Raw genomic sequence first — 27,696 nt, forward strand, 5'->3', positions numbered from 1 at the left:
TAATCACCCAGCATGTCCAGAGATGGGTTGTTGCCTGACCTTGTTTGGAGCATGGAGCCTACCTGGCCTTTGATAGTCAAGTTTCCACCTTATGGTGGAGAGAGTGCAGGCTTTGGAATCAGGAATATGAGTTAGAACCCTGGTTCTTCTGTTTAATAGCTCTCTGCCCTTGGGCAAGTCATTTAACTTCTGAGCTTCCTGCTTCTTTATTAAAATGGGGTGATACCTACACATCAGAAGACAATTGTGAGAACTAAATGTGAGTCAACCACGTACCGTACGGTTGAACACGATAGTCACATATTTGTGTCAGTTCTGCTTCCCTTCAAGAGGGAGACACAAAGGGACTTGCTTTATTTGTCTTTTCAATGTCCTTTGAATTTGGAGATTTGGTCTCCCAGAGGTTTATTTATGAATTTCAACGTGTATATGTAGGGAATTTTCTCTTGGAGGTGGGCCCCCAAAAACGTTCCGAAGTCGGGAAGAGTCTGACCCTTCTCTAGTGTGCATTCCTCACCAGGCAGCCAGAAGAAAGTACCAGGAAGAAATGCTCCATTATTCCCAGAAGAATAGCCTATTGTAGAAAAGAAAAGGGAGTTTGGTGAGGGGTTTTTGGAAACTTGGGGCGGGGAGTTAGGAAATAGAGCAGTTTATGCTATTCTAAACAGTGAGTGTAGTTCAGGCAGGAGATGGTGCTTGATCCTACGCTAAAAGGATGGTGTCTTTTCTTTCCCCTTCTTTACCACTTGCTTAACCTCTGGCTTGGAAGTAACCCCAGTAGCAGGAGGCAGCCTGTTCTGTGTGTTGATTCGTTCTTGGCATTTCAGCCAACACTACTAGTCTGCTCTCTAGGCAGGGGTGGCAGTTAATCTGTTGAACTGAGGTCACTCATTGGAAGAACAGTGTCGTATTTCTATATTCTGGAGCCCCTACCAGTCTGGGTGGGTCAGATCGCCCTTCCATGTAGCAAAGACTGAGGAGAAAAAAGAGAATCTACGACTGAAACTTTATTGTACTGAATATTTTTAGAAGTGTTTGATAGAGGTAGCCTTTTCTCCATCAGACCCTTGACAACAGGGTTACTTAAAGAAGGGTTTATGGAAAAACCAGGTCTCCCCAAAACGTATGTATGTGCCTTAAGTAGTTCCTATGTAATTAAGTTTGTCTTACTCCTTTTTCCTTGAAGTTTGTCAAAGCTGTTGCCTCCTTTCCTACCTTCTGCCTTTCTCCACGGGTTAGGCCCCCAGCCTGCTCTGTGTTCTCCAGGATTTCCTCCCATTCTCCAGCATGGGAGCAGCCTCCTGCCGCGACCGTGGATCTGTTAGACGAGGAAAATAACTTGACAAATTGCTAGTGCAGATTTGGTCATTTCAGGCTGTGCATTTGGACTTTTTTCATTCACGGATCGTCATTTAAGTGAGTGTGGCTGAGTTGCCAGGTTCTCACCACACAAACAGACACACACAAACGTACTACAAGCATGTGTGTAGGATTTACCTGGCTCTCTTGGTGGGTGGTTTCCCTGCCAGTAGTCAGCGCAACTTGGCAAAAGCTCTTCACAACTAAAAGAATACGAGAACTCCATCTGGGGGTTAACAAAAGCTCCGTTTCTCAAGGATTCAGCCAAATTTATGAGAAAAGCCTGGATCTGAGCATTGCCGTGAGCCTGTTCTTTAGATTTGCCTGTTGATGTTGTTTAATCTGCTCAGCAAAATGAACTGATGTCACCCTCATGAGCGTCTGTTGGTAGATCGTTTAAACCCCCCTCATCCAACCCTGATCCTGGTATCTTCCTGCTTGAAAATGTACTTCATCCGACATCCAATGCATGTTAGAACTTGCAGCCCTTCCTATAAGAGCACTAGCAACCCCCCTCCCCCAATACTCCCCCAATGAGGTATGGACTATGTGATTTCAGGCATGGTTTTGTTGTGGTGTGAAGAGAAGGTGTTAGCTGCTGAGTTCTGTTTGTCAGCAGAGCCTGACAAACCCATGCTGGCACTCGCTGGAACTGGGCAACCAATCACAGCTGGAACGGTTATCGTCATGGAGTCCCCTATGGGCTTCCTCTATCAGGTCACATCCCAAAATAACCCTGGGCAGTATTTCAAGTGAAGAAACGAAGGCTTTCGGGGCTGTAGCCAGCCTGGAGTGTGAGATTCTGTGTGAAATAGTTGGACCTGCTCCAGCGCTTTTGATCTGCATGGTAGATGAGCAGTAAAATGCATGAAACACGTTGGAAACACGTGAGAAAATTCTGCCTGGCCCTGCTGCTTCCTTGGAACTGGCAGGGCACTGAGTGGGCTGCTGCTCACCTCCCATGCCTCAGCAGGATTATGCGTGGAAGAGCACACTCAGGAAAAGAGACCTGTGCACTTAAGGGACAGTGCAATAGTTCTTTCAACGGGTCTTCTTACCGTACCTGTTAGGTGGGTCCTTTCAGGAGAATTGAGAACCTGAGTCCTAAAATACTAACGGCAGCCACCACCACCACCCCCACCACCCCACCCCCGGGAGAATTGGGTCTTGGATTGATTGAACTTTGTCTGTGCTAAGTATGTTGTGGAAAGCCAAACTTGTTAGGCACATTGAGGTCTGACTCAACAGCCAGACATCCGGCTTTTTGTGGAACAAAAGACCTGAAAAACTGGCTTTTTGTAGGGTAGAAAGCAGAGGTGTGTCCTGTGCAATAAAAGGACATGGAGTTCAGAGCACTATCTGTTCGTGTAGATGGGGTGGGGGCGGGGGTGGCTTCTTTTGGAGTCTTATGCCCTTATACCTCCCTCCCATTTCCCAGTAAAAACATTTACTTTTGATTAGCCACCAGGGATGAAGGATATGTCTTACATCTTAGGCTGCTTATGTGTTGTCGTATCTCTCACTCAGGGTATTGCTGCTGGCATTGCATATTTCATATGACCCTGACCATATAGTGCCGGTGGAATTTCGTGCATGTGTCCCAGGGGTGTGGCACAAACACAGATTTGTCCAGTCTCTCATTGTATAAATGAGGAAACCAAATCCTAGCTTGTTGACAGCTTGCCCAAGGTCACAACTGATAAGTACCAATAGCTAGCTGGGCCTTGATCTCCTAACTCAGGGGTGTGTGGTCTTTTTCCCTCAGCCTGTATGTTATCACAGCATAATAGAGAGACAAAGAACATAGCCTCTGGGAGTCAGCAGACCTGGGTTCAAAATCTAATTCTGCCACGTACTTGCTGGAGGACTTGGGCATGTAACCCAGTCTCTGACCATCAGCTTACTCATCTTCAACATGTTAGTGATGGAAGTACCTCCTGCTAAGAATTGTGGAAAATTAAATAACTGCATAAAGTGCCTGGAACATTGTAGATGCTCGAATGGTAGTTACCGTTAATGTAAGTGATCTGTCCCTTCCTATGCTAACATTCTGGTTCTTAAATTTTTTTATTATTATTATTATTTTTTAATCAACTACCCCCATACTGATCAGTTGCTGATGAAAATGACAGTTTGAGAGGTTGGCTTGAAACCTACCAAGTCAGAGTGATAAGAAGATGAACGCTGCTTCCTTCCGCACTACTACTCTGTGCCTCGGCATCCCAGCTCACGAGGACTGCTGTTGATTGAGCACTTTTTTTCCAAGGAGCTCAGGGCACTTGACCAAAACTGACAGCTCTCCTCAGAGTGCTTCTGTGAAGGAAGCCACCACCTTGTCACCACAGATGCCTCCAGGCTCCTGCGAGCCCAGCCCCAGGGGCTGCCAGTGTTTTCTTCAGGCTCCTGGGATCCCTCCGCGGGACTAGGACATTCCCTTGTGGATCTGGAGAGCCTAGTTTTTAACCCTGTGGCATCTGCAGCCTCAGCCCCTACCCTACAGCAATAGTTGGGGGGTTGTTGGTGGGGTTTTTCTTTTTTTTTTTTTTCTCTTTTTCCCTCCTCAGTTTCTCACAAGGTCTCCAAGAATATACACCAAATTAAACGGGTTCCTCTCTTGAAGGCAGCAGAGAGAGCAAAGGGGGACTTGGGCTTTACCTATACCATTTGAACTATTTTTACCATGAGAATGTTCCTGTTTTACTTGTTTAATTAAAGACAAATGTTCAAGACACTTAAGTTTTCAAAGCCATTTGAATAGAACCAAGTTCTTGTCTTATGGATGGAACTTTGATTCCTATGCTGATTTCTTTTTCATGTAAACATGTAGCTTTTATTACCAGACGCTGGTGGTTTGATAAGGAATGGAGACTGTAGGAAGGAATGCTGAGGGAACCTACTGGTCCCTAAAACAGAGCATTGAGCTCTGGTTTCTGTTACAGACCAGAGCTTAACAAGTGGCTTTTGAGGCCCTTTCTGGCATACAAGGTTGGCTCCTCTTGTCCTCTTGCTGCCTCTTTGGAGTTTACTCTCCTTGGCCCAGAGGCCGGGTGTCCCTAGTATAGCTTAGCCCTCAATATGCGGATGGAAGCCTCTTCTCTTGGGATGAACCCAGGGCTTTTTATAGCCCCAGGTGCTTTAGTTTTTTGAGAGGGAAGAGGCCCTTTGGTGTTACCTAGAGAAGGCCTTTTTGAGTTCCCTTCCACACTGGGACTAGTTCTGATTGCATTCTTACAGCTTGCTGTGGTGTACTGTGTCTGCTTATAGGAAAGCTGATGTCATGGCTAACACTGAGAGCTAGACACAAACACAGGTGCACACCTGCCTCTCTGCTTTGCCTTCGGGGCAAGTTTTGTTCCCACACAACTCAGCAGAAATGCTCCCAGCCCAGTGAAGTAACCAGCTGGTTTGCATAAGTTCCAACCAACCTGGATACTTGGGGGAGAGCCTAAAAGTGCCCTCTGACCTCTAATGTTATTCTCAGACTCCAGGGTCAGAGTCATCTTGATATTTCCTTGAGAGCTTGTTTGGAGGTTCTAGCAGGGGAGCGCAGCTACTCGTATACCCTTGACCAGAGAACGGTCTTCTGTATTGGGGAAGGTCGTCCTCTTTGACTGAGCGCGCAGCTTCGGGAGGGACGCACATGGAGCGGTGAGGGAGGAAGGGGACACCTGCCTCGCCCGCCAGATCAGCCGAATCAACCCCAGCGATCAACGGGGTGACAGATGTCGCAGCCAGATCGCTCTCACATCCAAACTGGTATTTCCACCGTGAGCTTGTTGTGGGAATAGGAATAGACTCACATCAGCCATTTTGGATCTCCTTCCTCTTCAGATGTGTCTCTTTAAAGACAACTCTTCTTAACCATTGTAGTATAAGTGTTTTCCTAGACCTGAGCCCATATCCAAAGCTGTCATCCTTTCTTTAGGGTACAGTTTGTTCCCAGTCTGAAATTAATGTGTGGTGCTGAGCCAGCAGTATTGCTAGAGAATGTACAGAGGCAAGGGGTGGGATTGGGGGTGCATTTCCTTGGGTAAATAGTTTTCATATTGAGCTCCTGGTGCTAATCTTGGAGTTTACCAACCCAGAGTGAACACTTTACTGATTATTTCAAGACAAGCAAAGCCCCCAAGTAAATTTCAAGTTGTCATTGGAAAAACTTACAACTAGGGATAACATTGGTTTGTTCATTTAGTAAACATTTGTTCATCCCTGCTGGGGGCCAGGAATCCCTTGTTGGCAGTTAGGAATTATCTTTCCTGTGCAGTATGTGCCTTTCCCACCTCCTACCCCTTATATTTTAAAATATGGTAACTTGGAGTGAGTGAGTCCTTGGTAAATGTAGTTATAATAATCTGATGGAGAGGATCTGTCATTGTTGCCCAAACTTGCTAACATACTCCTGTGGCCCCTTGGTACTATCCTGGCGGTGTTTTGTAAAGCTTCCGCGCTGGAAAAGAACTGAAGGCTCACTGAAACGCTGCTCTCTCACAACTGGAAATGGGGGCTGGGAAAGAAGATAAAAGTGTTAAATCTGCTTCTGGTGGATAGACCAGAGGTCAGCAAACTACAGATTGTGGGCCAGTTGTTTTTATAAAGAATCAAATGGGTGTGGCTGTGTTCCAATAAAACTTTATTATCTGTGACTGCTTTTGCACTACAACAGCGGCGTTGAGTAGTTGTGATAAAGACTATATGGCCCACAGAGTCTCAAATATTTTCTGTGTGGCCCTCAGTGGAGAGTTTGCCCCATGTGAGCTATAGTGTCCTGACTATATAATGTGTGCAGTGTTTGCTCTTGGTTGTTTAAGGTAAGCGTTAATCATGTAGTAGGATTGTTGAAAGAAGAGTTTGCCTAATGTTGCTAATCTATGTCCTCGTGTGTGTGTGTGTTTCAGGATCTGTCTGGTTCAATAGACGATCTCCCCATGGGAACAGAAGGAGCTCTGAGCCCTGGAGTGAGCACATCAGGGATTTCCAGCAGCCAAGGAGAGCAGAGTAATCCAGCTCAGTCTCCTTTCTCTCCTCATACCTCCCCTCACCTGCCTGGCATCCGAGGCCCCTCCCCGTCCCCTGTTGGCTCTCCTGCCAGTGTTGCTCAGTCTCGCTCAGGACCACTCTCGCCTGCTGCAGTGCCAGGTACCCTCAAGTGCTGGGTTTTGGGGAGGGGCAAGGGGACTGGTTCCCAACAACAGCAGGGAGCCCCAGGTTTCCACTGGCTGAGAGAACATCTCTGGTTCATGTCTACAAAGTTTGCCTTCAGCATTTGAAGAAGGGAGATGGGAGCCCCGTGGTTGGGATCTCTGTGTATGTGATACTGGGAAGTGCTTGGCCTTCCCAGGAGCCATTTCCAGCGCTGAATTGACCTCCTAGCTAGAATTTCCAGACTTAGCCATGATTGGCTTACTACTTTCTCTCTCTGGAGCAGGCAACCAGATGCCACCTCGGCCACCCAGTGGCCAGTCGGACAGCATCATGCATCCTTCCATGAACCAATCAAGCATTGCCCAAGATCGAGGTAAGAACCTGGGCTTTGAGGGAGGGATGGAAGGCTAAGGCTGACCCTTGATTATCCTGTGCAATTGCTTTTGGAGAACTGTATGACCATGAAACTTAGGACAGTCCCAGCCATAATTGTGAGGTTAAGAGTAGACCTGGCCATGTTGTGACTCCAGAACTGTGTTTCCTCCATAGTCATTCTTTCTCAGTGTTTTGATGGATTCCTCCCTACGTGCGTTGTGCCTGATTTGGTCAGCCAATGCTAAAATTCAGCATCGAATCTTTACCCTTAAATCCTGCACCTTTTCTTGTTGTTTTTTTGTCATTCCTATTTGTCTATTCAAACCCGCATTTAGCAGAAACAGTTGGCACGATCTGGTTAATGACTATGTTATTTAGGAGGGTGCCTAAAACGGCACACAGTTATATAGCAGATAAGATGGAGATTTCATATGATTAGTTGCTAAAGAAAATGTAGATGGTGAAGTCCTAGGATAGGGCAGAGCATTTGTTCCCATTGTACTGAGGTAATAACCATATGGCCACTACCCACAAATAGGTTACATGCAGAGGAACCCCCAGATGCCCCAGTACAGTTCCCCCCAGCCCGGCTCGGCCTTATCTCCGCGTCAGCCTTCTGGAGGACAGATGCACACGGGCATGGGCTCCTACCAGCAGAACTCCATGGGGAGCTATGGTCCCCAGGGCAGTCAGTATGGCCCACAGGGTGAGTATGTACCCACTTAAGAGCGCATAGAGGTGAGACGAAACAAGTTCCTTGTCTCATGTGCTGCTGGTCTTTGCTTTAAATTCACCAAAGCCAGGCCCCAAAATAGAGCAGGACTCTGGGAAATATTCCAGGACCCTGGGAAAGTCCTGGAATATCCCGGAGCCTCTGTTTCATCTGTAAAATGGGGAAAAGTGTTTAGCTCAAAACTGAGTGCAGACATTTAGTAAATGATAATTATTGGTTATTATACTATTGGTTTTTTAGTAAATTAGTCCTAATAGAATGGATCTTTGTTCCAAATTAGCCCTAGATGGACTAAGCTCAATGTCTTGCACAGAGCAAGGGAGAGAAGGCAAGACGACTATGTAGAAAGAATTCTGGGAGTTGAAGAGCCTGAATAGTAGCAAAGCCAGCCTTGTCTGTGCTGTGCTGTCTTTAAGATAACGGGACAACTGGAGCACTGACTTGATATGCTTCTGGCCTCCCCTTAACTTTTTTCTTTTTTTAATGGGGTTAAAGAGACCATGAAGTTGGTCTCTTTCCAGACCAAATATTGAATGATTCCCATTGTTTATCATCTTTGGAGTTTTAGGGTTTGAGCAATATTAGTGAGTTGCTAATGAGTCACTAACCAAGTCTCTGCATCTTCTCTCCTTCTTCCTCTCCCAGGAGGCTATCCCAGGCAGCCAAACTATAATGCCTTGCCCAATGCTAACTACCCCAGTGCAGGCATGGCTGGAAGCATGAACCCTATGGGTGCTGGAGGTCAGATGCACGGGCAGCCTGGCATCCCACCTTATGGCACACTCCCTCCAGGGAGAATGAGTCACGCCTCCATGGGCAACAGGCCTTATGGCCCTAACATGACCAACATGCCACCTCAGATTGGGTCAGGGATGTGTCCCCCACCAGGGGGCATGAACCGGAAAACTCAAGAAACTGCTGTCGCCATGCATGTTGCTGCCAACTCTATCCAAAACAGGTAAGGGCTGGGAAGTGAAGAGCGTGTCTGTACAAGGAAATAAATTGTAGAATCATTCAATACTTCCGGACCTAAACCATGTCATCTTGGTAAATATGCATTTTATTGAGAGTTCTTTAGAAAATTAGGTTTCCTTACAGTGAAAAACGCAATAAAAGTGCTGATTCTTAAGCATCTTAGATTGGTATCGAATTTCACATGACCAGATACCATATGTAAAGAACTTTATAAAGCACAGATTGTTTTGATTAGTAAAATAAGTCTTCAGATTTTCTTCATTTCTTCTGTCAATCTGGTGTCTTGGTTTCCAAAAGGAATTTTAATGATACACGTGACTTGGATCTGTGGTGTGAGAAATACAGGAGATAGGGTTGTGTTTGCCATTTCTCCTGCTGTTCTATGTGACCCTGTGCATTTGACTCAGGTGCTGAAGTACAGAAGGCTCATGTGATTTGCTTTAATGACTTAAAAATTCATCTCTTCTTTCTTGGCTACAGACTTCAGTGAATATGATCGCCCTCTGTTTTTTAAGGCTCTATCCGTGTACTCCATTGTTGGTGTCCACAGTTCTTAAAGTGACTCCTGTCTTACTGGGTTGTAGATGAACCAAGGTAGAATAGGGTGATTGACTTTAAACAGGTAGGCTTGGTTAGTACTTCAGAATGATGAAAGCACTAAGTTGGCAGTGGGCCTATCGAGAAAAAAATGCAAAGCCCCTCCAGGTGCTTTGCTATTGAGTGCTCCAGTTTGCTTGGGGTTTGATAGGACAAAGTGGTAAAATTGAGCATTTTATCTAGGCCTTCTGTCAGAGAGAGGACCCTTAAATGGAAACACGCTTGACTTTAGACGTGCCTTAGAGGGAGACAGTATTTAAGAGACATGATAGGGCTTCATTCTTCAAAGAGTGTTTCCTTTAAAATTGAGCTATGGTTTCCCATTTGGAGCTTGAACCCTGTTAAAACCTTCTTGGGAGGTAAAAGATAAGAATATTGAAGTCAGGTAGTGCATCATGATTGTGGTTTTTCCTTGTAAGGCTAACTAGATTATCTTGGCTCACACAACTGTTTAGCTCAAGTCCAAATCTGAAAGTTCAGTGTCTCTAGCTCTTGTCTCTCTTTCCATCTTCTTTCTCAGGCCACCGGGTTACCCCAATATGAATCAAGGGGGTATAATGGGAACTGGACCTCCATATGGACAAGGGATTAATAGTATGGCTGGCATGATCAACCCTCAGGGACCCCCATACCCCATGGGTGGGACCATGGCCAACAATTCAGCAGGTAAGTCCTAGTCATTATACACCCCAGGGATTTCTTCCAGAATGATCTTCATGTCAGAAATCAATTAAACTTGAGAATTTTTTTCCTCTTTTATAGGGATGGCAGCCAGCCCAGAGATGATGGGCCTTGGGGATGTCAAGTTAACTCCAGCCACCAAAATGAACAACAAGGCTGATGGGACACCCAAGACAGAATCCAAATCCAAAGTAATGATTTATATCTTGACTCCTCCAAACTTTCTGTCCCATCCTTTCCAGTGATAGGAAGGAAAAAGAAAAGAGGGTAACTAGACTCTAGCCCTTTGTGGCACCAACTAGATCATCTCAGAAAAAGCTGTTGTTACCTCTTCTTATCTTGAAGGGTTCCAGGATTAGAGTTCATTGAATTAGGTTTGAGTTAGCCTAAGGAGTCCTCATGTAAATAACATAATGTTCTCACAGCTGTGTGTTATGGAGGAAATGCCAGACCTGCAGTGTAGAATTCTCTATGAATCTGTGCCCCCTGTCTTCGTGCATCGATAGATGGTATGTGCCATGGGCATCCAGTTGCTTTTCACTTCCTGGACCTTACTCAGAGCAGCAGGAATGGTTGGTGCCCTACGTTCTTTAAAGGGGGAGATGAGGCAGGTGGGGTTTGGGTCCCTGGCCTTACCTGTAGGTTGGTCCTTCTGAGTATGCTGTCCATTGGGCTGTGTGGCGATCTGGGGATTTGAGCATTTGAGTCATTTGAAACATTTCTACCCTTTTTCATACCTCATTTTCCCTATCTTATAAAGTAGGGGAGATAAAAAATCATAGCTGCCACCTCTTATGGTCCTTTACCTCTAGCTCTAAGACCCTTTTAGCCATCCTCCTGTCTTAGGATGCTATCCAAAGCCTTTCACGCCAGTGGGAGACCCTTAAGGAGGTAGAGTTTCTTTTCATTTTAGTCCATCCCCATTGTCTCAAGATCACGTTTTGAGTTTCTTGAGTTCTCTGAAACAGTTTATAATAGTGTGTCCAGGCTCCTGGGTAAATAGTGTGGGAGTCGTGACATTAATGTCAGGTGAACAAAGATTTAACACTCAGCCCTGCTACTTAAAAGCTGTGAGATACTGGGCATGGCCTCCTTGTGTCTGCTTTCTTATCTTGTAAGAGGAGGATAATTTATAATGCCTAATCTGTAAAGGCATCTAGCACAGCACCCAATGTGTAATACGTAGTCAGTATTATTTTTCTTCCTTTACAGGAAGAAGGTCTAGCTCCCTTTTGGCCTTTCAACCTTGCGAAGGCAGGGCAGGTGTTAGTAACTACCCCAGAATAAGAAGCTGTATCAATAAATAAATAAATAAATAAATAAATAAATAAAAAGGAAAAAAAGAAGAAGCTGTATCACTATCTTAGTCAAAGGACTAATGAGTTCTTTAGCGTAGGCTTTGAATGTGACCAGTTCCTAAGAATCTTGACCTGCCCCTTCCAGAAATCCAGTTCTTCTACTACAACCAATGAGAAGATCACCAAGTTGTATGAGCTGGGTGGTGAGCCTGAGAGGAAGATGTGGGTGGACCGTTATCTGGCCTTCACGGAGGAGAAGGCCATGGGCATGACAAATCTGCCTGCTGTGGGTAGGAAACCTCTGGACCTCTATCGCCTCTATGTGTCTGTGAAGGAGATTGGTGGATTGACTCAGGTGAGTGCCTGTCACTTGGTTTCTCCTGTTGTTTCAACAAGCTTCTCTCAAGGTCCTCAGTGGTTTCACCTGGTGTCATGCATCCCACAGGGACATTACCCTCTCCTGCTCTCTGAGTCACTTACTGACATGACAGACCTGGGAGCTCGGGCTTCCAGAAGTTAAGGCCAAGGCAGGAGGCTGAAACTTCCCTGGGGAGTATGAAGTATTAGCATTGTTTACCATCTGTCTAGGGTCCTATCTGGTTACAAAGATTTGGAAAGTCTGTGGGTGTTCTGATTCCATGGGAGGCGGTTTGGCATAGTAGACAAGGGCAAGATTTGGAGAACTAGGCCTGGTTTTGAATCCTGTCTTAGCCACTTAAAACATATGTGACCTTAATGAAGGTGTATAACCACTCTGATACCTAATTTTTCTTATTTGTAAAGTAGGGACAGTGTGTACCTGGCTAGGCTGTCAAGCTAAGAGTAATAAACATAGTTTTTGGCAAGATTTCTGCCACATAAGTTGGTCCACAAGATGGTCCAGGTGCAGACAGAGTAGTTGCTGACCTTCCAGGAAGCTTCCTAGTGGAGATGGGATTTTAGGAGCTATTTTATAGAAATCGTTTATGAAGGGAAAAGTAGATGGGAGATTGTGTTTAGTTAGCCGGTATGGGAGACTGCAGTGCTTGGATTCATCTCTGCTGCAAACCTCTGAGCCTCCCTGAGCTTTGCCCCTTCTCTGATACCATACAGCTTTATTTCACACTCAGCCCAGTGGCACCGCTGGCAGACAGCACACTGTGCCTGCAAACTTTCCTCCTATGTGTGTTCTGTAGTCATCAGACCAGGAGCCCTGCTGTTGGATCTGAGTTTGTGGCTGAGCTCAGAGGGAGGCGTGGCTGGGAGGGATGTATTCCAAACCTTCTAAATCAGAAGAGGAAAACAGCTGTCACCAGCAGAAAAGAAAGTGATTGGAATGAAGCCAACCAACAGTCAGTTATGAATTCCTTCTCCCTTCAGGCTTTATTTCCCTCCCCCACAAAGGAAAACAAAACAAAACAAGACACGTGCGCACCGCCACATAAGTGGCGTGGGAAGCAAAGCCACAGAAGGCTTCTGAGGTGACCCTGGGCTTATTCTGCCATTCTCCCTGCTACTCGTTCTCACAGTCAGGCCTCTCTTGCTTGTAGGGAAAAGAGGCATTAGGTTAGATTTGGCATACTTTTAACTGGGTGGGCTTCTGAACCTAAGAGGAATTACAAAGGGAATCCCAAAGCCTAGGCCTCTCTTAGTTTGCAAAAGGATGCCAACCTTTTAGATGCTATAATGTAGTTGAACTCTAAAGACAGTTCAGAAGAGAAGGTTCCAAAGAGGCAAAAGAGTCCTGAGCTTTACTGAAGGATAAGTAGGGTTTAGGTAGAGGGTGGGGCCATTGCAGTTGACTGGCCCAGATGGCCTAGAGATGGGAGAGTCTGGAATGTGCCCTGCCAATGCCATCTCCAACCTTCAAGACTCAGCTCAGATGTGACCTGCTCTAGGAAGTGTTCCTACTCACTTTCCCTCCGTCTAGGTTGTCCCTCTCTTTGCTTCCCTGTCACTCTTCTCTCTGGTATCACTGGTACCAGATCAACAGGTATCACAACATACTGAACTTTCTCTGTGGATTGGGACTGGAAAGCCAGTGTTCCCAGCCCTTGAGAGATAAGTTGACCACATGGTGGGTGAATAAGCATAACAATACATGAAGAAGGAGGACCTGCCTGGCTAGAGCAGAATGAGTAACTGTAGGGATTGGGGAATGGTCTTGGTCAGTGTGCCCTGAAGCTGAAGAAAGGAGGCAGAACTGTAGGCTGGTGAATTCTGGGTAGAGACCAAAGAAGTCAAAGGGACTGGAGCATCTGGGCAGTCAGTACAGTGACTTTTGTGGGAAAGGGTACTAGTTATATGTCACTGAATGTGGGGGAATAGTGGCACAAGAATATCAGATTTGCAAGGAGCCCCACATTAAAAAAATAATCAGATGTGAAAACGCCCCGTTTGACAAAGCCAAACAGGGTGGTCATTGATATTACCACGTCTCCATTTTATCAAATGTTAATTTTTATTGGTGCATTTAAAATAGGATTTGGATCTGATGGTGATCTGCACATCTTTTTTCAGCAGTACACTTGTGTAAAGCAAAGACCCTATCTTCTGAATTCTGTTCTCTCTAATGGTGATGTGAAATTTGCCCTAATTTGAATAAACGCTGTCTGATAGTTGCGATGATCTGTGGACAGAGTCTGACCACAAAGCGTAAAGGGAAGCCAGCCATGGATTTAGTGTTTGCTGTGGACTATCCACCAAACAGGGTTGACTTTTGTAGTTAACTGAGAATTACGATTCTATAAGAGATGAGTACCTGGTAGCCTTGTGAGCTGTGGGACTTGTGGACCGGAAGACCAGATAGATGGAAGATGTACCCTGACCCTTCTGGTTGGTTGTGCAGGTCAACAAGAACAAAAAATGGCGGGAACTTGCCACCAACCTCAATGTCGGCACCTCAAGCAGTGCTGCCAGCTCCTTGAAAAAGCAGTATATCCAGTGTCTCTATGCCTTTGAGTGCAAGATTGAACGGGGAGAAGACCCTCCCCCAGACATCTTTGCCGCTGCTGATTCCAAGAAGTCCCAGCCCAAGATCCAGCCTCCCTCTCCAGGTAGGGATTGTGTGAACGGCTCCACCAAGGTTCACTCTTCAAGGGTAACATTCAAGGGTCCGGGCTCCTTGCTCAGTGGCTCCTGTCAGCAGGCATGTATACTCTGCCCTGTCCTCCCAAAGGGTGTAACAGGTTGGCCGACTAAAAAGCAGGCTGCAGGGACTCCCTTGGGAGGTAGTTTGTAGCAGCCCTTAAGTTTTAATTTTCATTGTGTACCTGGCATCTTGCCAAATGTTTGTAAACTAGTGAATGGGAGGGAAAATCTGACAAGTAGCAGTGAGGCAGGGCCATCTGGGAGCTTTGGCCCACTGATGTCAGCGCCTTAGAATGCAGCTCAGACTAGAGCCCTGAATTCCCCAGGGAGCTGAGATGGTGATGAATGGGAAGGAGGGGGTGGGGAAGGGATATGAATGGAACGCTCTGATGGGAGTGCCTCTGCCACCCTCCTTTCTGAGAGTAGGCTGGGGACTGGGCAAGCCTGGGGAGGGATGAAGGCCAGGGCTCCTGGAAGGTGGGTGTAAACACGTGTGCCCTGGTGCTGACCTCGGAGGGTGTAGTGAGTGCCCGAGATGACTCATCACCGGGGAGGCCCGAGAGCGGTGGGGTATTTGCTACTCGGAATGGTAACCAATAGAAACATTGACTGGTATTTCTGTGCTTAGCTGAAAGGAACATTGGAACCAGAGTGGTGAAACTGGGCTAGATGCTTGAGAATAGGAGCGCCTAGGTTCATAACGTGCATTGCAGGTTTGGGGCAAGATGAAACCTTCCTACCCATGATTCCAGGCGCTGTGTGACTGGGCACTTCAGCACCAGCATTAGAGGGCTGAACAGGTTAGACAGTGGCCTTGAGGAAGTAAAGAGAAGTAATCAGGGCAGCGAGCAGAGAGACTCGAGGAATCAGCAGCATGGGGGTGGCATGGCCACACCACTCCTGTTCTCCAGGTGTAAAACCGCAAGGAGCAATAGAGCCCTCAGACTCCCTCATTTGTTACCTGGCTTTGCAGATTCCCTGCGGAGAAGGGTGATTGAGGCTTTGAAGAACCCTAGCTTTAGCCTTATAACAATCTTTGCTGACGAGATACCAGGGCATGTGTTTCTGTGGGAGTTAAACTTGCCTGCTCACCCCATATTTCTGTCCACAGCGGGATCAGGGTCTATGCAGGGGCCACAGACACCTCAGTCAACTAGCAGTTCCATGGCAGAAGGAGGAGACCTAAAGCCACCAACTCCAGCATCCACACCACACAGTCAGATCCCCCCCTTGCCAGGCATGAGGTAAGGCCACAAGCAGGGGTGGGTGGTTTGGGGGAACCTGGGCACAAGTGCATGAGCTGTGCAGCCTGGTGTGGTCCCTGCTCTGCCTGCCCTACCAGTGAGTCCCACGTTCCCTGCATTATCGGAGGAATTGCTTTATTTGGGGTTTAATTGACTTTCCTCGCTCTGGAGCAGGAGCAATTCGGTTGGGATCCAGGATGCTTTTCCTGATGGAAGTGACCCCACATTCCAGAAGCGGAATTCCATGACTCCAAACCCTGGGTACCAGCCCAGTATGAATACCTCTGACATGATGGGGCGCATGTCCTACGAGCCAAATAAGGATCCTTATGGCAGCATGAGGAAAGGTGACCGATTGCTATTGGCCGTGTGCCCTTGAGGACAGAGCCAGGGAAGTAGGGGGATATCTTGAGAGTGGTTCAGGGTTCTTGTCAAGCCATTCTCTGAGATAAGGCATTTTCAGACCTAATCACCCCTCTAATCCCTACCTCCTTTCTTGTCTTCCTCTCCCTGGCCTCAGTTTGTCACCCCTTAACAAGTACGTTCTCTGCTGGTTGGGGCCTCTTTAGATCTCTGTTTTGAGCCTGTCAGGAAAACAAAAGGAACAAACCTGAGCTCTGAAGAGGGCATGAGTCTTTGGGGCAAGCAAAGTAGATTGCTAGACTTGCTCACCTACCATTTTACTCAACTGCCTGCCTTTCTGCACTTAGCTCCAGGGAGTGATCCCTTCATGTCCTCAGGGCAGGGCCCCAACGGCGGGATGGGGGACCCCTACAGCCGAGCTGCCGGCCCTGGGCTGGGAAATGTGGCGATGGGACCACGACAGCACTATCCCTATGGAGGGCCTTATGACAGAGTGAGGTAAGCGTGGCCCTCCTCCTGCCCCACCCCATGACCCCACAGCTATAGTGGACTCAGTCTGTTTCTCCCGTTTTGTTTAGGACGGAGCCTGGAATAGGACCGGAGGGAAACATGGGCACTGGAGCCCCGCAGCCGAATCTCATGCCTTCTAACCCCGACTCGGGGATGTATTCTCCTAGCCGCTATCCCCCACAGCAACAGCAGCAGCAACAACGGTGAGTGAAGCCCGGCCTCAGTGCTGTTGTGGCTCAGGCTTTGCCGTGTCCCGTCCTGATCCTATTCCTCTCCCTCCTGCAGACATGATTCCTATGGCAATCAGTTCTCCACTCAAGGCACCCCTTCCGGCAGCCCGTTCCCCAGCCAGCAGACCACAATGTATCAGCAGCAGCAGCAGGTGAGGGTATGGGGTAAAGTAACACGGGTGCGCCTTGAGAGCCAGCTGGAAAACTAAGCTGGAAAATCTGAGGAGCTCATTTTAGATACTTTGCTGGTCGTCTCCCACCCAAATAGCCAGTTTTGCCTCCGTCTCTTACCTGTTTAAGTACAGTCTGGTCTCTCATTATCCAGAAGGGCTAGAAATTGGCCTTATTTTGATTTTTGTTTTTTTGTTTTGTTTTTCAACTTTTCTGTGTTTTTCTACTTAGAGCAAGGGAGAGCCAGCAGGGAATAGAGAATGATTCTTGCTTTCAGACACAATTTTGAAAGATTATTCCTTTGTTCCCTTGGAGTCTGTGTTCCTTCTAGAGGGACAGAAGCAAGTCCAGCAAGTGTCTGGTGTAGCATCTTGGCAGCTATGGTCTTTATTCCCTGAGTGCAAAGTATTAACTTCCCGAACTCTGCTTGTCCCTGTCTTAGAATTACAAGCGGCCGATGGATGCCACATATGGCCCTCCTGCCAAGCGGCACGACGGGGAGATGTACAGTGTGCCATACAGCACGGGGCAGGGGCAGCCTCAGCAGCAGCAGTTACCCCCAGCCCAGCCCCAGCCCACCAGCCAGCAACAAGCTGCACAGCCTTCCCCTCAGCAAGATGTATACAACCAGTATGGCAACGCCTATCCCGCCACTGCCACCGCTGCTACTGAGCGCCGACCAGCAAGTGGCCCCCAGAACCAGTTTCCATTCCAGTTTGGCCGAGACCGTGTCTCTGCACCCCCTGGTTCCAGTGCCCAGCAGAACATGCCACCGCAAATGATGGGTGGCCCTATACAGGCATCACCTGAGGTTGCTCAGCAGGGCACCATGTGGCAGGGGCGTAATGACATGACCTACAATTACGCCAACAGGCAGAGCACAGGTTCTGCCCCCCAGGGCCCTGCCTATCATGGTGTGAACCGAACAGATGAAATGCTGCACACGGATCAGAGGGCCAACCATGAAGGCCCATGGCCTTCCCACGGCACCCGCCAGCCCCCATATGGTCCCTCTGCCCCCGTACCCCCCATGACAAGGCCCCCTCCATCCAACTACCAGCCCCCGCCAAGCATGCAGAATCACATTCCTCAGGTATCCAGCCCTGCCCCTCTGCCCCGGCCAATGGAGAACCGCACCTCTCCCAGCAAGTCTCCATTCCTGCACTCTGGGATGAAGATGCAGAAGGCAGGACCCCCAGTACCTGCCTCGCACATCGCACCTGCCCCTGTGCAGCCCCCCATGATTCGGCGGGACATCACCTTCCCACCTGGCTCTGTCGAAGCCACACAGCCTGTGTTGAAGCAGAGGAGGCGACTCACCATGAAAGACATCGGTACGGAGACCTCCATGACGGTGTTGTTAACCTCCCCCCTTTACATCTTGTCCATTGTTCTCTCTCCATCCTGATATTCTGGGTGAGGTAAAATCTGGTCCATTGTTGACTAAAATAGAGCCAAAGAAATTTGGGTAAGGAAGGAATTAGCTGATTTCAAGCTTTTACTTAAAGGACTCACCATGCAGTGATGTCCTGAGAGAGCCATCAGGGGCTGACGTGTGTCTTCTCCCAGATAGGAACTGTCTCCCACCGTGTGTTACTTTCCTAGTAGCCTGACTTGGTGGGCTAGCCCTGGGGGAACCGTCAGCCAACTTGGGCTTGGTGGATGGGTGACATGGAGGTTTTATTTCAGGAACTCCAGAGGCATGGCGTGTAATGATGTCCCTCAAGTCTGGGCTGCTGGCAGAGAGCACGTGGGCATTAGACACCATTAACATCCTGTTGTATGATGACAACAGTATCATGACCTTCAACCTCAGTCAGGTGAGTACAGGTGCCTGAGGAAGTCTGGAAGATTGGGAGGACCTGGGATCTTCTTGAAGTAGATGGTGCTAAGTGACACAGGGAAGTAAGCCCTCCCCAGCCAACATGGTCTCTTCTCCCTTGCTCATCTCTGAGATCTTCCATACCAGTACTTTGATTCCGTGCCAGTACTTTGCCACTGGCCATGGGCCCGGAATGCCGAGAACAGTAATAATTTGTGTAAGGTATCAGGATTAACTCCAAAAGGAATTTGAGAGAAACTTTTTGGTATTGGTAAGAAATGCAGATTCTGTTGATATCAGTGAGGACACCATGTTTTTCTAGATTACCAAGAACCTATGGTCTTTATCATAGTGAGCAGAGTCATTTCTTTATTGTTCCCTTTCTTATTTCATCCACTCTGAATAGAAGAGATCTTTGTCGATCCCATTTTCCTAAGGTGTAGAACAGGAAGTATAAAAAGGTATGCTTGTTCGTGGGGGTGCTTTAACGGTGTTCTGACAGAGGTGAGTCTCCAGACCCTCTCTCCACAGGATACGCACCCTGGGTTTTCCCATAGCTGGGAAGCGTTTCTGCTGCACCATTCTACGCTTTGTTTTGATCATCCTTAGTAGTTCTCAACCAACCCGTCTATCGAGGAGCTAACTAAGGGGGGCATTGTTATTAATAGTTACCATTTATCGTACCCTCACTTTGTGCGAGGTTCTTCATATTTTCTTTCATGTCATACAACAGCCTTCTGAGGCAGATGTGGCCACTTAGAGATGAGTAAATGGGCTCAATCTTACCTTTGCCTCGGTTCACACAGCTGTTAGAAGAATCTTTCTGTTTCCAAAGCCTGACTTTATGTCCATTACGTAATATTGTCTTCCATGAGAAAGTAAAGGGACAAATATTGATTGAACAATTTCGATATTCCAGGTATTTGATATATTCCATTTAGACCTCAGAACACCCCTGTAAATTTTAGGAATTTCCATCAGTTTCAATGGGAAGATGAAAAACTACAGCTTAGAGAGTTAATTACACAGCCAGTTCCTGGGAAGGCCAGAATTCAAACCTAGACCTTTCTAATTCTAAAGCCCTTATTTTTTCCATTCTGCTATACTATTCAACTAGAAATTAATCTGACTGGAGATGAGTATTTTCTTCTAGAGGTAAACGGCCTATATAGGATCCAGGCTGGAATTTGGGTCTCCCTAGCACCAGCCTCCTAGAATGTTGGGGAGCTTGGAGAAGAGAGCAGATGAACATCTGTCCACACCGCATTCCTTCTCTCGGTTCATGTTGGAAGGGGTCATGCCACCATGCCTAGCCTTGGGCTGCACTTGGCAGTGGGATGTAGTGTTTTAAGAGGGACAATGACCAACGGGTAGGAAACTTGGCTTGGTAAAGAAAGGCAGACATTGGTCGGGAAAGAGGAGGCTAAAGATGGTGGCTTTTGCAGTGAAGTGAGGAGCTTGTTGGGCAGTGTTTCCATCCTGGAAGCAGGCTCATGTGAAGGCAGGTTGAGCAGAAAGAAGTTTGTGCCAGTCATAGGAGAGATGAAATGACTCCCTCGGTGGAGAGCCTTTGGGAAAGGAGCAGCTCTGCCTTCTCCAGTGATACAGATGTCTGACCTAGAAGAAAGCGGGGAGATCAGATAGAAGATCCTTGGAGGTCTCTCAAGTCAAGGATTCTCATCTTAGCCCACTTTTCTTCATTTCCTGTTGTTTCTCTTTTAGCTCCCAGGCTTGTTAGAGCTCCTTGTGGAATATTTCCGACGTTGCCTGATCGAGATCTTTGGCATTTTAAAGGAGTATGAGGTGGGCGACCCAGGGCAGAGAACACTACTGGACCCTGGGAGATTCAGTAAAGCGTCTAGTCCAGCCCCTGTAGCAGGGGAGGAAGAAGAAGACCTTCTAGGTCCTAAACTAGAGGAGGAAGAAGAAGAGGAAGTAGTTGAAAATGATGAGGAGATGGCTTTTTCAGGCAAGGACAAGGCAGCCTCAGAGAACAGTGAGGAGAAACTTACTAGTAAGTTTGACAAGCTTCCCGTCAAGATCGTGCAGAAGAATGACCCGTTTGTGGTGGACTGCTCAGATAAGCTTGGGCGCGTGCAGGAGTTTGACAGTGGCCTACTGCACTGGCGGATTGGTGGGGGGGACACCACTGAGCACATCCAGACCCACTTTGAGAGCAAGACAGAGCTGCTGCCTACCCCTCATGTGCCCTGCCTCCCAGTCACCCGGAAACATGTCACAGCAGCAGAGGGTACACCAGGGACAACCGAACAGGAGGGCCCCCCGCCTGATGGCCCTCCCGAAAAACGGATCACAGCCACTATGGATGACATGCTGTCCACCCGGTCTAGCACATTGACCGAGGAGGGAGCTAAGAACGCAGAGGCCACCAAGGAGAGCAGCAAGTTTCCATTCGGCATCAGCCCGGCACAGAGCCACCGGAACATCAAGATCCTAGAGGACGAACCCCACAGTAAAGATGAGACCCCACTGTGCACCCTTCTGGACTGGCAGGATTCCCTGGCCAAGCGCTGCGTCTGTGTCTCCAATACCATCCGAAGCCTGTCATTTGTGCCAGGCAACGACTTTGAGATGTCCAAACACCCGGGGCTGCTGCTGATCCTGGGCAAGCTGATCCTTCTACACCACAAGCATCCAGAACGGAAGCAGGCGCCACTAACTTACGAGAAGGAGGAGGAGCAGGACCAAGGGGTGAGCTGCAACAAAGTGGAGTGGTGGTGGGACTGCTTGGAGATGCTCCGGGAAAACACCTTGGTCACGCTTGCCAACATCTCGGGGCAGTTGGACCTCTCCCCGTACCCCGAGAGCATTTGCCTGCCTGTCCTGGACGGTCTCCTACACTGGGCAGTCTGCCCTTCAGCTGAAGCCCAGGACCCCTTCTCCACCCTGGGCCCCAACGCTGTCCTCTCCCCGCAGAGACTGGTCTTGGAAACCCTCAGCAAACTCAGCATCCAGGACAACAATGTGGACCTGATCCTGGCCACGCCCCCCTTCAGCCGCCTGGAGAAGTTGTATAGCACCATGGTGCGTTTCCTCAGTGACCGAAAGAACCCGGTATGCCGGGAGATGGCTGTGGTACTGCTGGCCAACCTGGCGCAGGGCGACAGCCTGGCAGCCCGTGCCATCGCAGTGCAGAAGGGCAGCATCGGCAACCTCCTGGGCTTCCTGGAGGACAGCCTTGCTGCCACACAGTTCCAGCAGAGCCAGGCCAGCCTGCTCCACATGCAGAACCCGCCCTTTGAGCCAACTAGTGTGGACATGATGCGGCGGGCTGCCCGCGCACTGCTGGCGCTGGCCAAGGTGGACGAGAACCACTCAGAGTTCACGCTGTACGAGTCACGGCTCTTGGACATCTCGGTATCGCCGTTGATGAACTCATTGGTTTCACAAGTCATTTGTGATGTACTGTTTTTGATTGGCCAGTCATGACAGCCGTGGGACACCTCCCTCCCTGTGTGTGTGTGCGTGTGTGGAGAACTTAGAAACTGACTGTTGCCCTTTATTTATGCAAAACCACCTCAGAATCCAGTTTACCCTGTGCTGTCCAGCTTCTCCCTTGGGTAAAAAGTGTCTCCTATTTCTCTCCCCCCCCCACCCCCACCTTTCTACCTTTCTGTTCCTGTCCTCACCTTACTCCCCTCAGGACCCTACCCTATTTGAAAAGACAAAGTTCTGCCTACATAGAAGACTTTTTTATTTTAACCAAAGTTACTGTCGTTTACAGTGAGTTTGGGGAAAAAAAATAAAAATGGTTTTCCCGATCCTTGCATCAACGGGAGGCCACATTTCATAACTGTTTTTAATGGTAAAAAAAAGAAAAAAAGAAAAAAATACAAAAAAAAAACCCCGAAGGACAAAAAGGTTACTGCTGAACTGTATGTGGTTTATTGTTGTACATTCACAATCTTGCAGGAGCCGAGAAGTTCGCAGTTGTGGACAGACCCTGTTCACTGGAGAGGCCTGTGCAGTAGAGTGTAGACCCTTTCATGTACTGTACTGTACACCTGATACTGTAAACATACTGTAATAATAATGTCTCACATGGAAACGAGAAAAAAACGCTGGGTCAGCAGCAAGCTGTAGTTTTTAAAAATGTTTTTAGTTAAACGTTGAGGAGAAAAAAAAAAAGGCTTTTCCCCCAAAGTATCATGTGTGAACCTACAACACCCTGACCTCTTTCTCTCCTCCTTGATTGTATGAATAACCCTGAGATCACCTCTTAGAACTGGTTTTAACCTTTAGCTGCAGCGGCTGTGCTGCCATGTGTGTATATATATGACGTTGTACATTGCACATACACTTGGATCCCCACAGTTTGGTCCCCCTCCCAGCTACCCATTTATAGTATGACGAGTTAACAAGTTGGTGACCTGCACAAAGCGAGACACAGCTATTTAATCTCTTGCCAGACATCGCCCCTCTTGGCGCGATGCTGTACAGGTCTCTGTAAAAAGTCCTTGCTGTCTCAGCAGCCAATCAACTTATAGTTTATTTTTTTCTGGGTTTTTGTTTTGTTTTGTTTTGTTTTCTTTCTAATCGAGGTGTGGAAAAGTTCTAGGTTCAGTTGAAGTTCCTGATGAAGAAACACAATTGAGATTTTTTCAGTGATAAAATCTGCATATTTGTATTTCAAACAATGTAGCTAAAACTTGATGTAAATTCCTCCTTTTTTCCTTTTTTGGCTTAATGAATATCATTTATTCAGTATGAAATCTTTATACTATATGTTCCACGTGTTAAGAATAAATGTACATTAAATCTTGGTAAGACGTTTGTGAGGCTTTTTATTGTTTCCAAACTGTTTGAAAGCTCGACCTTTTTGGGGTGTGAGTAGCTGCTCCTGTTCTTGCAACTCTCCGTTGGTGTGCTCTCTCCCCTAAATGGTGGCATCCTGGACTCTATCATTTCTGTACCATATTTCACTCTACCTTCCACAGTGTAAGTCTAAATTTAAGAAAGTTGAGATGATTTTGCCTGCAAGAGGAAGTTCTAGGCATAAAAAGCATGTTAGCCTCTTGAAAAAGTGGGTTTGAATAGCCAAAGAATTTGACGATACTCTAGGAAAAAACTTGGAAATAGTTGACAAGGGGATGATCTCTGTTTTTCTCAGAAATTATTAACAATGAGACAACCATTTCTCTGGAGGGAGCCTCCAACTTAACCATTAATTTCTCCAGAGTCACTCTGCCCTGATTCCAGATCAGAGCATTCAGCTGCCTTCTTGGCATCTGTTTGGAAGTTTAATTTGAACACACCCAAACTAAAATGCCGTCTTCCCCTAGAAACCTGCTTCTCCTATAGTTTTCTCCGTAAATGGCAATTTCATCACTTGGCCAAAAACAATCCTTGACTTTCGTTTCCACTTCCGGTCTGTTAGCACTTCAAAAAAATAATCCAGTCCAGCCACTACCACCGTAGTTCAAGACACTGGACCTTTCTTGAAATATCCTACAAACTGACCTCCCTGCTTCTGCTTGGCCTAGTTGAACCTTTTCTCAACATAGCAACCAGAATGTTCCCTTTAAAACCTAAGTCAGATCAAAATCCTTCCGTGCTTTTCACTCTAACTGAAAGTCCACATTATTATAATGACCTACAAAGCCCTCAGTTACCTAGCTTGCTGTTACTTCTTGGGTCCTCTCTTCTCTCTCACCCATTGCTCACTCCACTATACAGGGCTGTTCCGACCTGGGGTCTTTGCTCTGTCCAGAATATTCTCACAGTTACCTACATGGTTCAAGCCCTCATTTTCAAGTCTTTGCTCAAATATTATATCAGTGAACCTTTCCCTGGCCACCTTATTTAAAATAGTAATCCGTTCCCCTGCCTTGTTTTTCTTTGTAGGACTTAACTATTAGGTTGGTGCAAAAGTACTTGGGGTTTTTGCAATTATTTTTAAACTTTTTAAACCGCAATCACATTTGCATTTAATTTCATCTGGTCCATTGTATATAGTACTTACCTGCCATCTTCCACTGGAATGTAAGCTCTCCGAGGGCAGCGCTGTTTATTTTATTCACTGCTATATCCCTGTCCTACAGTACAGCCTGGCACATAATTGATGAATGAAATGCAGATGTTGGCCAGATGCAGTTCCTTTTATAAGGCTAATGTTGCATTATGTAGCTTCTTTGTTCATCTTCTTCCTTAGGGAAACAATGGGGAATCAGAAGCAGTAACAGAGAAATGCTATTATTGTGGACACTTAGAAGTGAAACGTGAAACAACGGCTTTCTATTGAGTACCGACTTGTGTACCAGACATAGTACGTCAAGTAATCCTACAAACAGTCCCATGCCTGTGAGATCAGTATTCTCGTTCCCATTTTATAGTCGAGGAAAGTAGCTTGTATGAGCTCACACCAAGCGAGGTTCCCTGAATCCCAAGGCCCATGCTCTTCCTAATACACCACACTACCTCCTTCCTGGGTCACAGGACAACCAGGAGTAACTGGATCTCGCTGTGGAGCTCAGCAAGCAAGATTTGTTTTTGTTGTATTTAGCATGAGTTAAAATTGTCCCAAGAATTTCAATCAAGTGTTCATCAAAGGAGGTGTGGTTGTTAATATTTGGGTCTGGGACAGGAATGAATAATCAGTACTTCTCTATTGAGAGAGGGGGAAATGGAGACAGTTGGATAACTCATCAACCAAGATGCCTTCCTAGGACACTTCTGGAAAAAACTAAATGGGAAGCTTTTCATACCTGTATTTTGATGAGCAATGTTGCTAAAGGCTATTTTTGCTCTGGGTCTCTTGAACTTCACTTTCTAGTGTAGAAAGTGCATTTCTGGGCTGTGTGTGGAGCATTACCTAGGAGTTTGGTTTCCTGGGTTCCTTTCATCTGCTCTCCTGCAATGCGGAGGGAGCCTAGCCTGGTCTCCAGTTTCTGATTGGAGTTACCACTGGCCCAAGCCACTGAGCTGTTAGTAATTTGCTTTTGAGAAGTAAATAGAACCTTGCCAGTAGAGAACCCAGGGGTGTGGCCAGTAGTTCTTTTCCCAGGCTCCTCCCTCCCCACCCCCCAAATGACCTTCACCTTCTTTCATAGCTGGAGAGCAGCCAAGTCTGGCCTAAACAATACTCTCAGCCTCATTGGCTCTTTTGCCTTGCAGCCACTACCACCCACAGTGGTTAAGGTCCTTCCCACTAGGCCTCTCAGTGGGGTCAAGGTTTTCTAACTGAAAGGCAAACACCAAAGAAAACAGTGAAAAATATCTAGTGTCCACGGCCTTTAAAGGATCAGTGTTTGAGTCCTGCAATTTAGGAGATAGGGCAGGGTCTTTGTCCTGGGGTGGATGGGCGTCTTCATTTGATTCTGCAGAGGCCCAAAGTACAGGCCCAAAACATAGGCTTTTGGTAAATGTCCAAGACCTGATTGGTGCCACCCCAGGTTTCAGGATGGATGTAAATATCACCCAGCATCCTTGGAAACTGCCAATGAATGCTGTTTACCCACAGCGAAAAGAAGCAGCGTAAACTTCTGGTAAGGTACAGCTGCCTGTCATTACAGGCATTAACCCTGCCTGCTGCCGGTTGGCAGTGACAGGTATCAGAGGCTTATGTGTTCACTTTTGTCCCACAATCGCATAGCCTCTAAGCCAACATTCCAGATCAGGGTCAGTTTCTCCAACATTCCCATAGGTTTGGGGTCATGGAAAGTTTAGTGTCTAGAAACTGAGCTACTGAGAATACGTGTACTGGTCTGTTCCTCTGTTCTGTCTGGGGCCAAGGCCATTGCCAGATGTGGCGGCAGGAGCAAGGCAAGGCAGCTACATAATTGTCAGGTTGCTTCAGGGAGGGGAGTGCTCCAGAGAACCACCAGACTTCTCCACAGTGGGAAAATCAGTTGCTCCCCTTTTCATTCAGGGAATTATAACAGCCATCCTTTACTGAGCACTTTATGACGACAGGTACTATAAAATCCACGAGGAAGACATTATCTCCACGAGGAAAAGGCCTGTGTCTGTCGTACTCAGTGTTACATCCTCATCCCGTCACGTAGTAGGCACTCCTATTTTGTTGAATAAATCAAGCAGGTGAGGTAGGAATTTCGTGGAAGAAAGAATAGGTAGGACATGGTGTGCCCTGTGTAGTAGTCTTGGCATAGCCTGTAAAGACTTAATTGTGTGGGGAAAAAAAACAAAAAAAAGGAAGAGAGGGAAAGAGGTAAACCTGAGAAAAAATAATGTGGAGTGGTAGGAAAAAACAGCCTGGGGGGCTGGAGACCTGAATTCAAGTCCCATTTCTGTCACTAGCTGTGTAACTTCAGGCCAGTCATTTCCTCTTTCTGAGTCTTAGTTCCCGCATCCATAAAATATAGGTATCAGATTAAACAAATTGATTTATTCACCAGATCTTTATTAAGCACATACATTGTGCAAAGCACTGTTCTAAGTGCTAGTGATCCTTTGAACAAGGCCCCCACTCTCGCAGTGTTTACATTCCGTAATAGGAAACCAGATGATGAAACAAGTAAAATTCATGGACAAGACAACCAGGTGGTGATAAATGCTATGAAGAAAACAAAACAAGGTGATAGGATAGTACCGGGTGATGGTTGTAGCTGGGTAGTTAGGGAAAGCTTCTCTGAGGAAGTGATATTCAGCTGAAATTCTATGCAGTGGGCTGGCCAAAGGGTGGTTGGGCAGTAATGTGTTTCAAGCAGCAGTAGCAGCAAAAGAAGAGCCAGGCAAGTTCAAGAAACAAATGTAACTCTTACATTCTAGGATTCTAGAAATAGTGATTGCTTGCATTGTGTAGCTCAGGGATTTCTGCTATGAAATTGTTTGTTGGTGGTGTGGGATATTTGTTTCTGAATGGAACTAGCTGGGTGGTATAGAGTCTTTCTGGAGCCCTGGGATGTGTCTCTGTCTCCCTGGCTTTTCCCACAGTGCTGGTGTCTCAGCTGCCTCCCTGCAGGCTCCATTTTAACTGCTGCTTCTAAAAGCAGACTGGAGAGAGCTGCCTCCTCCACTACTTACTCAGCCTTAGAGGCCCAGAACTCCCTCCCATCCCACCTCGTCTTCTTCCATTCTGACAAGCCAGGGCTTTGAGAGCACAAGATTCAGCTTCCTTGTTTTCCTGTCAGAGCAGGAGCCAGAAAAA

General features: G+C 47.1%; 1 protein-coding gene across 2 annotated transcripts in view; it reads left to right on the plus strand.

The window, feature by feature from the left end:
* ARID1A (AT-rich interaction domain 1A) overlaps nucleotides 1-23,352 on the plus strand; it is a 65,818-nt gene extending 42,466 nt beyond the window's left edge. Inside the window, exons 5-20 of one of the 2 annotated variants that reach the window (XM_033113552.1) lie at nucleotides 6,255-6,495; nucleotides 6,785-6,874; nucleotides 7,415-7,582; nucleotides 8,255-8,567; nucleotides 9,702-9,847; nucleotides 9,944-10,053; nucleotides 11,306-11,515; nucleotides 13,988-14,195; nucleotides 15,341-15,473; nucleotides 15,648-15,820; nucleotides 16,184-16,334; nucleotides 16,415-16,549; nucleotides 16,632-16,728; nucleotides 17,190-18,081; nucleotides 18,437-18,567; nucleotides 20,292-23,352. In XM_033113552.1, coding sequence (XP_032969443.1) covers nucleotides 6,255-6,495; nucleotides 6,785-6,874; nucleotides 7,415-7,582; nucleotides 8,255-8,567; nucleotides 9,702-9,847; nucleotides 9,944-10,053; nucleotides 11,306-11,515; nucleotides 13,988-14,195; nucleotides 15,341-15,473; nucleotides 15,648-15,820; nucleotides 16,184-16,334; nucleotides 16,415-16,549; nucleotides 16,632-16,728; nucleotides 17,190-18,081; nucleotides 18,437-18,567; nucleotides 20,292-22,019 — 4,926 coding nt within the window. In that variant the 3' untranslated portion in view covers nucleotides 22,020-23,352. Of the gene's footprint in view, nucleotides 1-6,254; nucleotides 6,496-6,784; nucleotides 6,875-7,414; nucleotides 7,583-8,254; nucleotides 8,568-9,701; nucleotides 9,848-9,943; nucleotides 10,054-11,305; nucleotides 11,516-13,987; nucleotides 14,196-15,340; nucleotides 15,474-15,644; nucleotides 15,821-16,183; nucleotides 16,335-16,414; nucleotides 16,550-16,631; nucleotides 16,729-17,189; nucleotides 18,082-18,436; nucleotides 18,568-20,291 lie in introns of both variants that reach the window. The other variant, XM_033113551.1, reaches the window with a different exon arrangement.
* The last annotated feature ends 4,344 nt before the right edge of the window (nucleotides 23,353-27,696 follow it).

The sequence above is a fragment of the Rhinolophus ferrumequinum genome, chromosome 9, assembly GCF_004115265.2.
Source record: "Rhinolophus ferrumequinum isolate MPI-CBG mRhiFer1 chromosome 9, mRhiFer1_v1.p, whole genome shotgun sequence".
NCBI classification, from domain to species: domain Eukaryota; kingdom Metazoa; phylum Chordata; class Mammalia; order Chiroptera; family Rhinolophidae; genus Rhinolophus; species Rhinolophus ferrumequinum.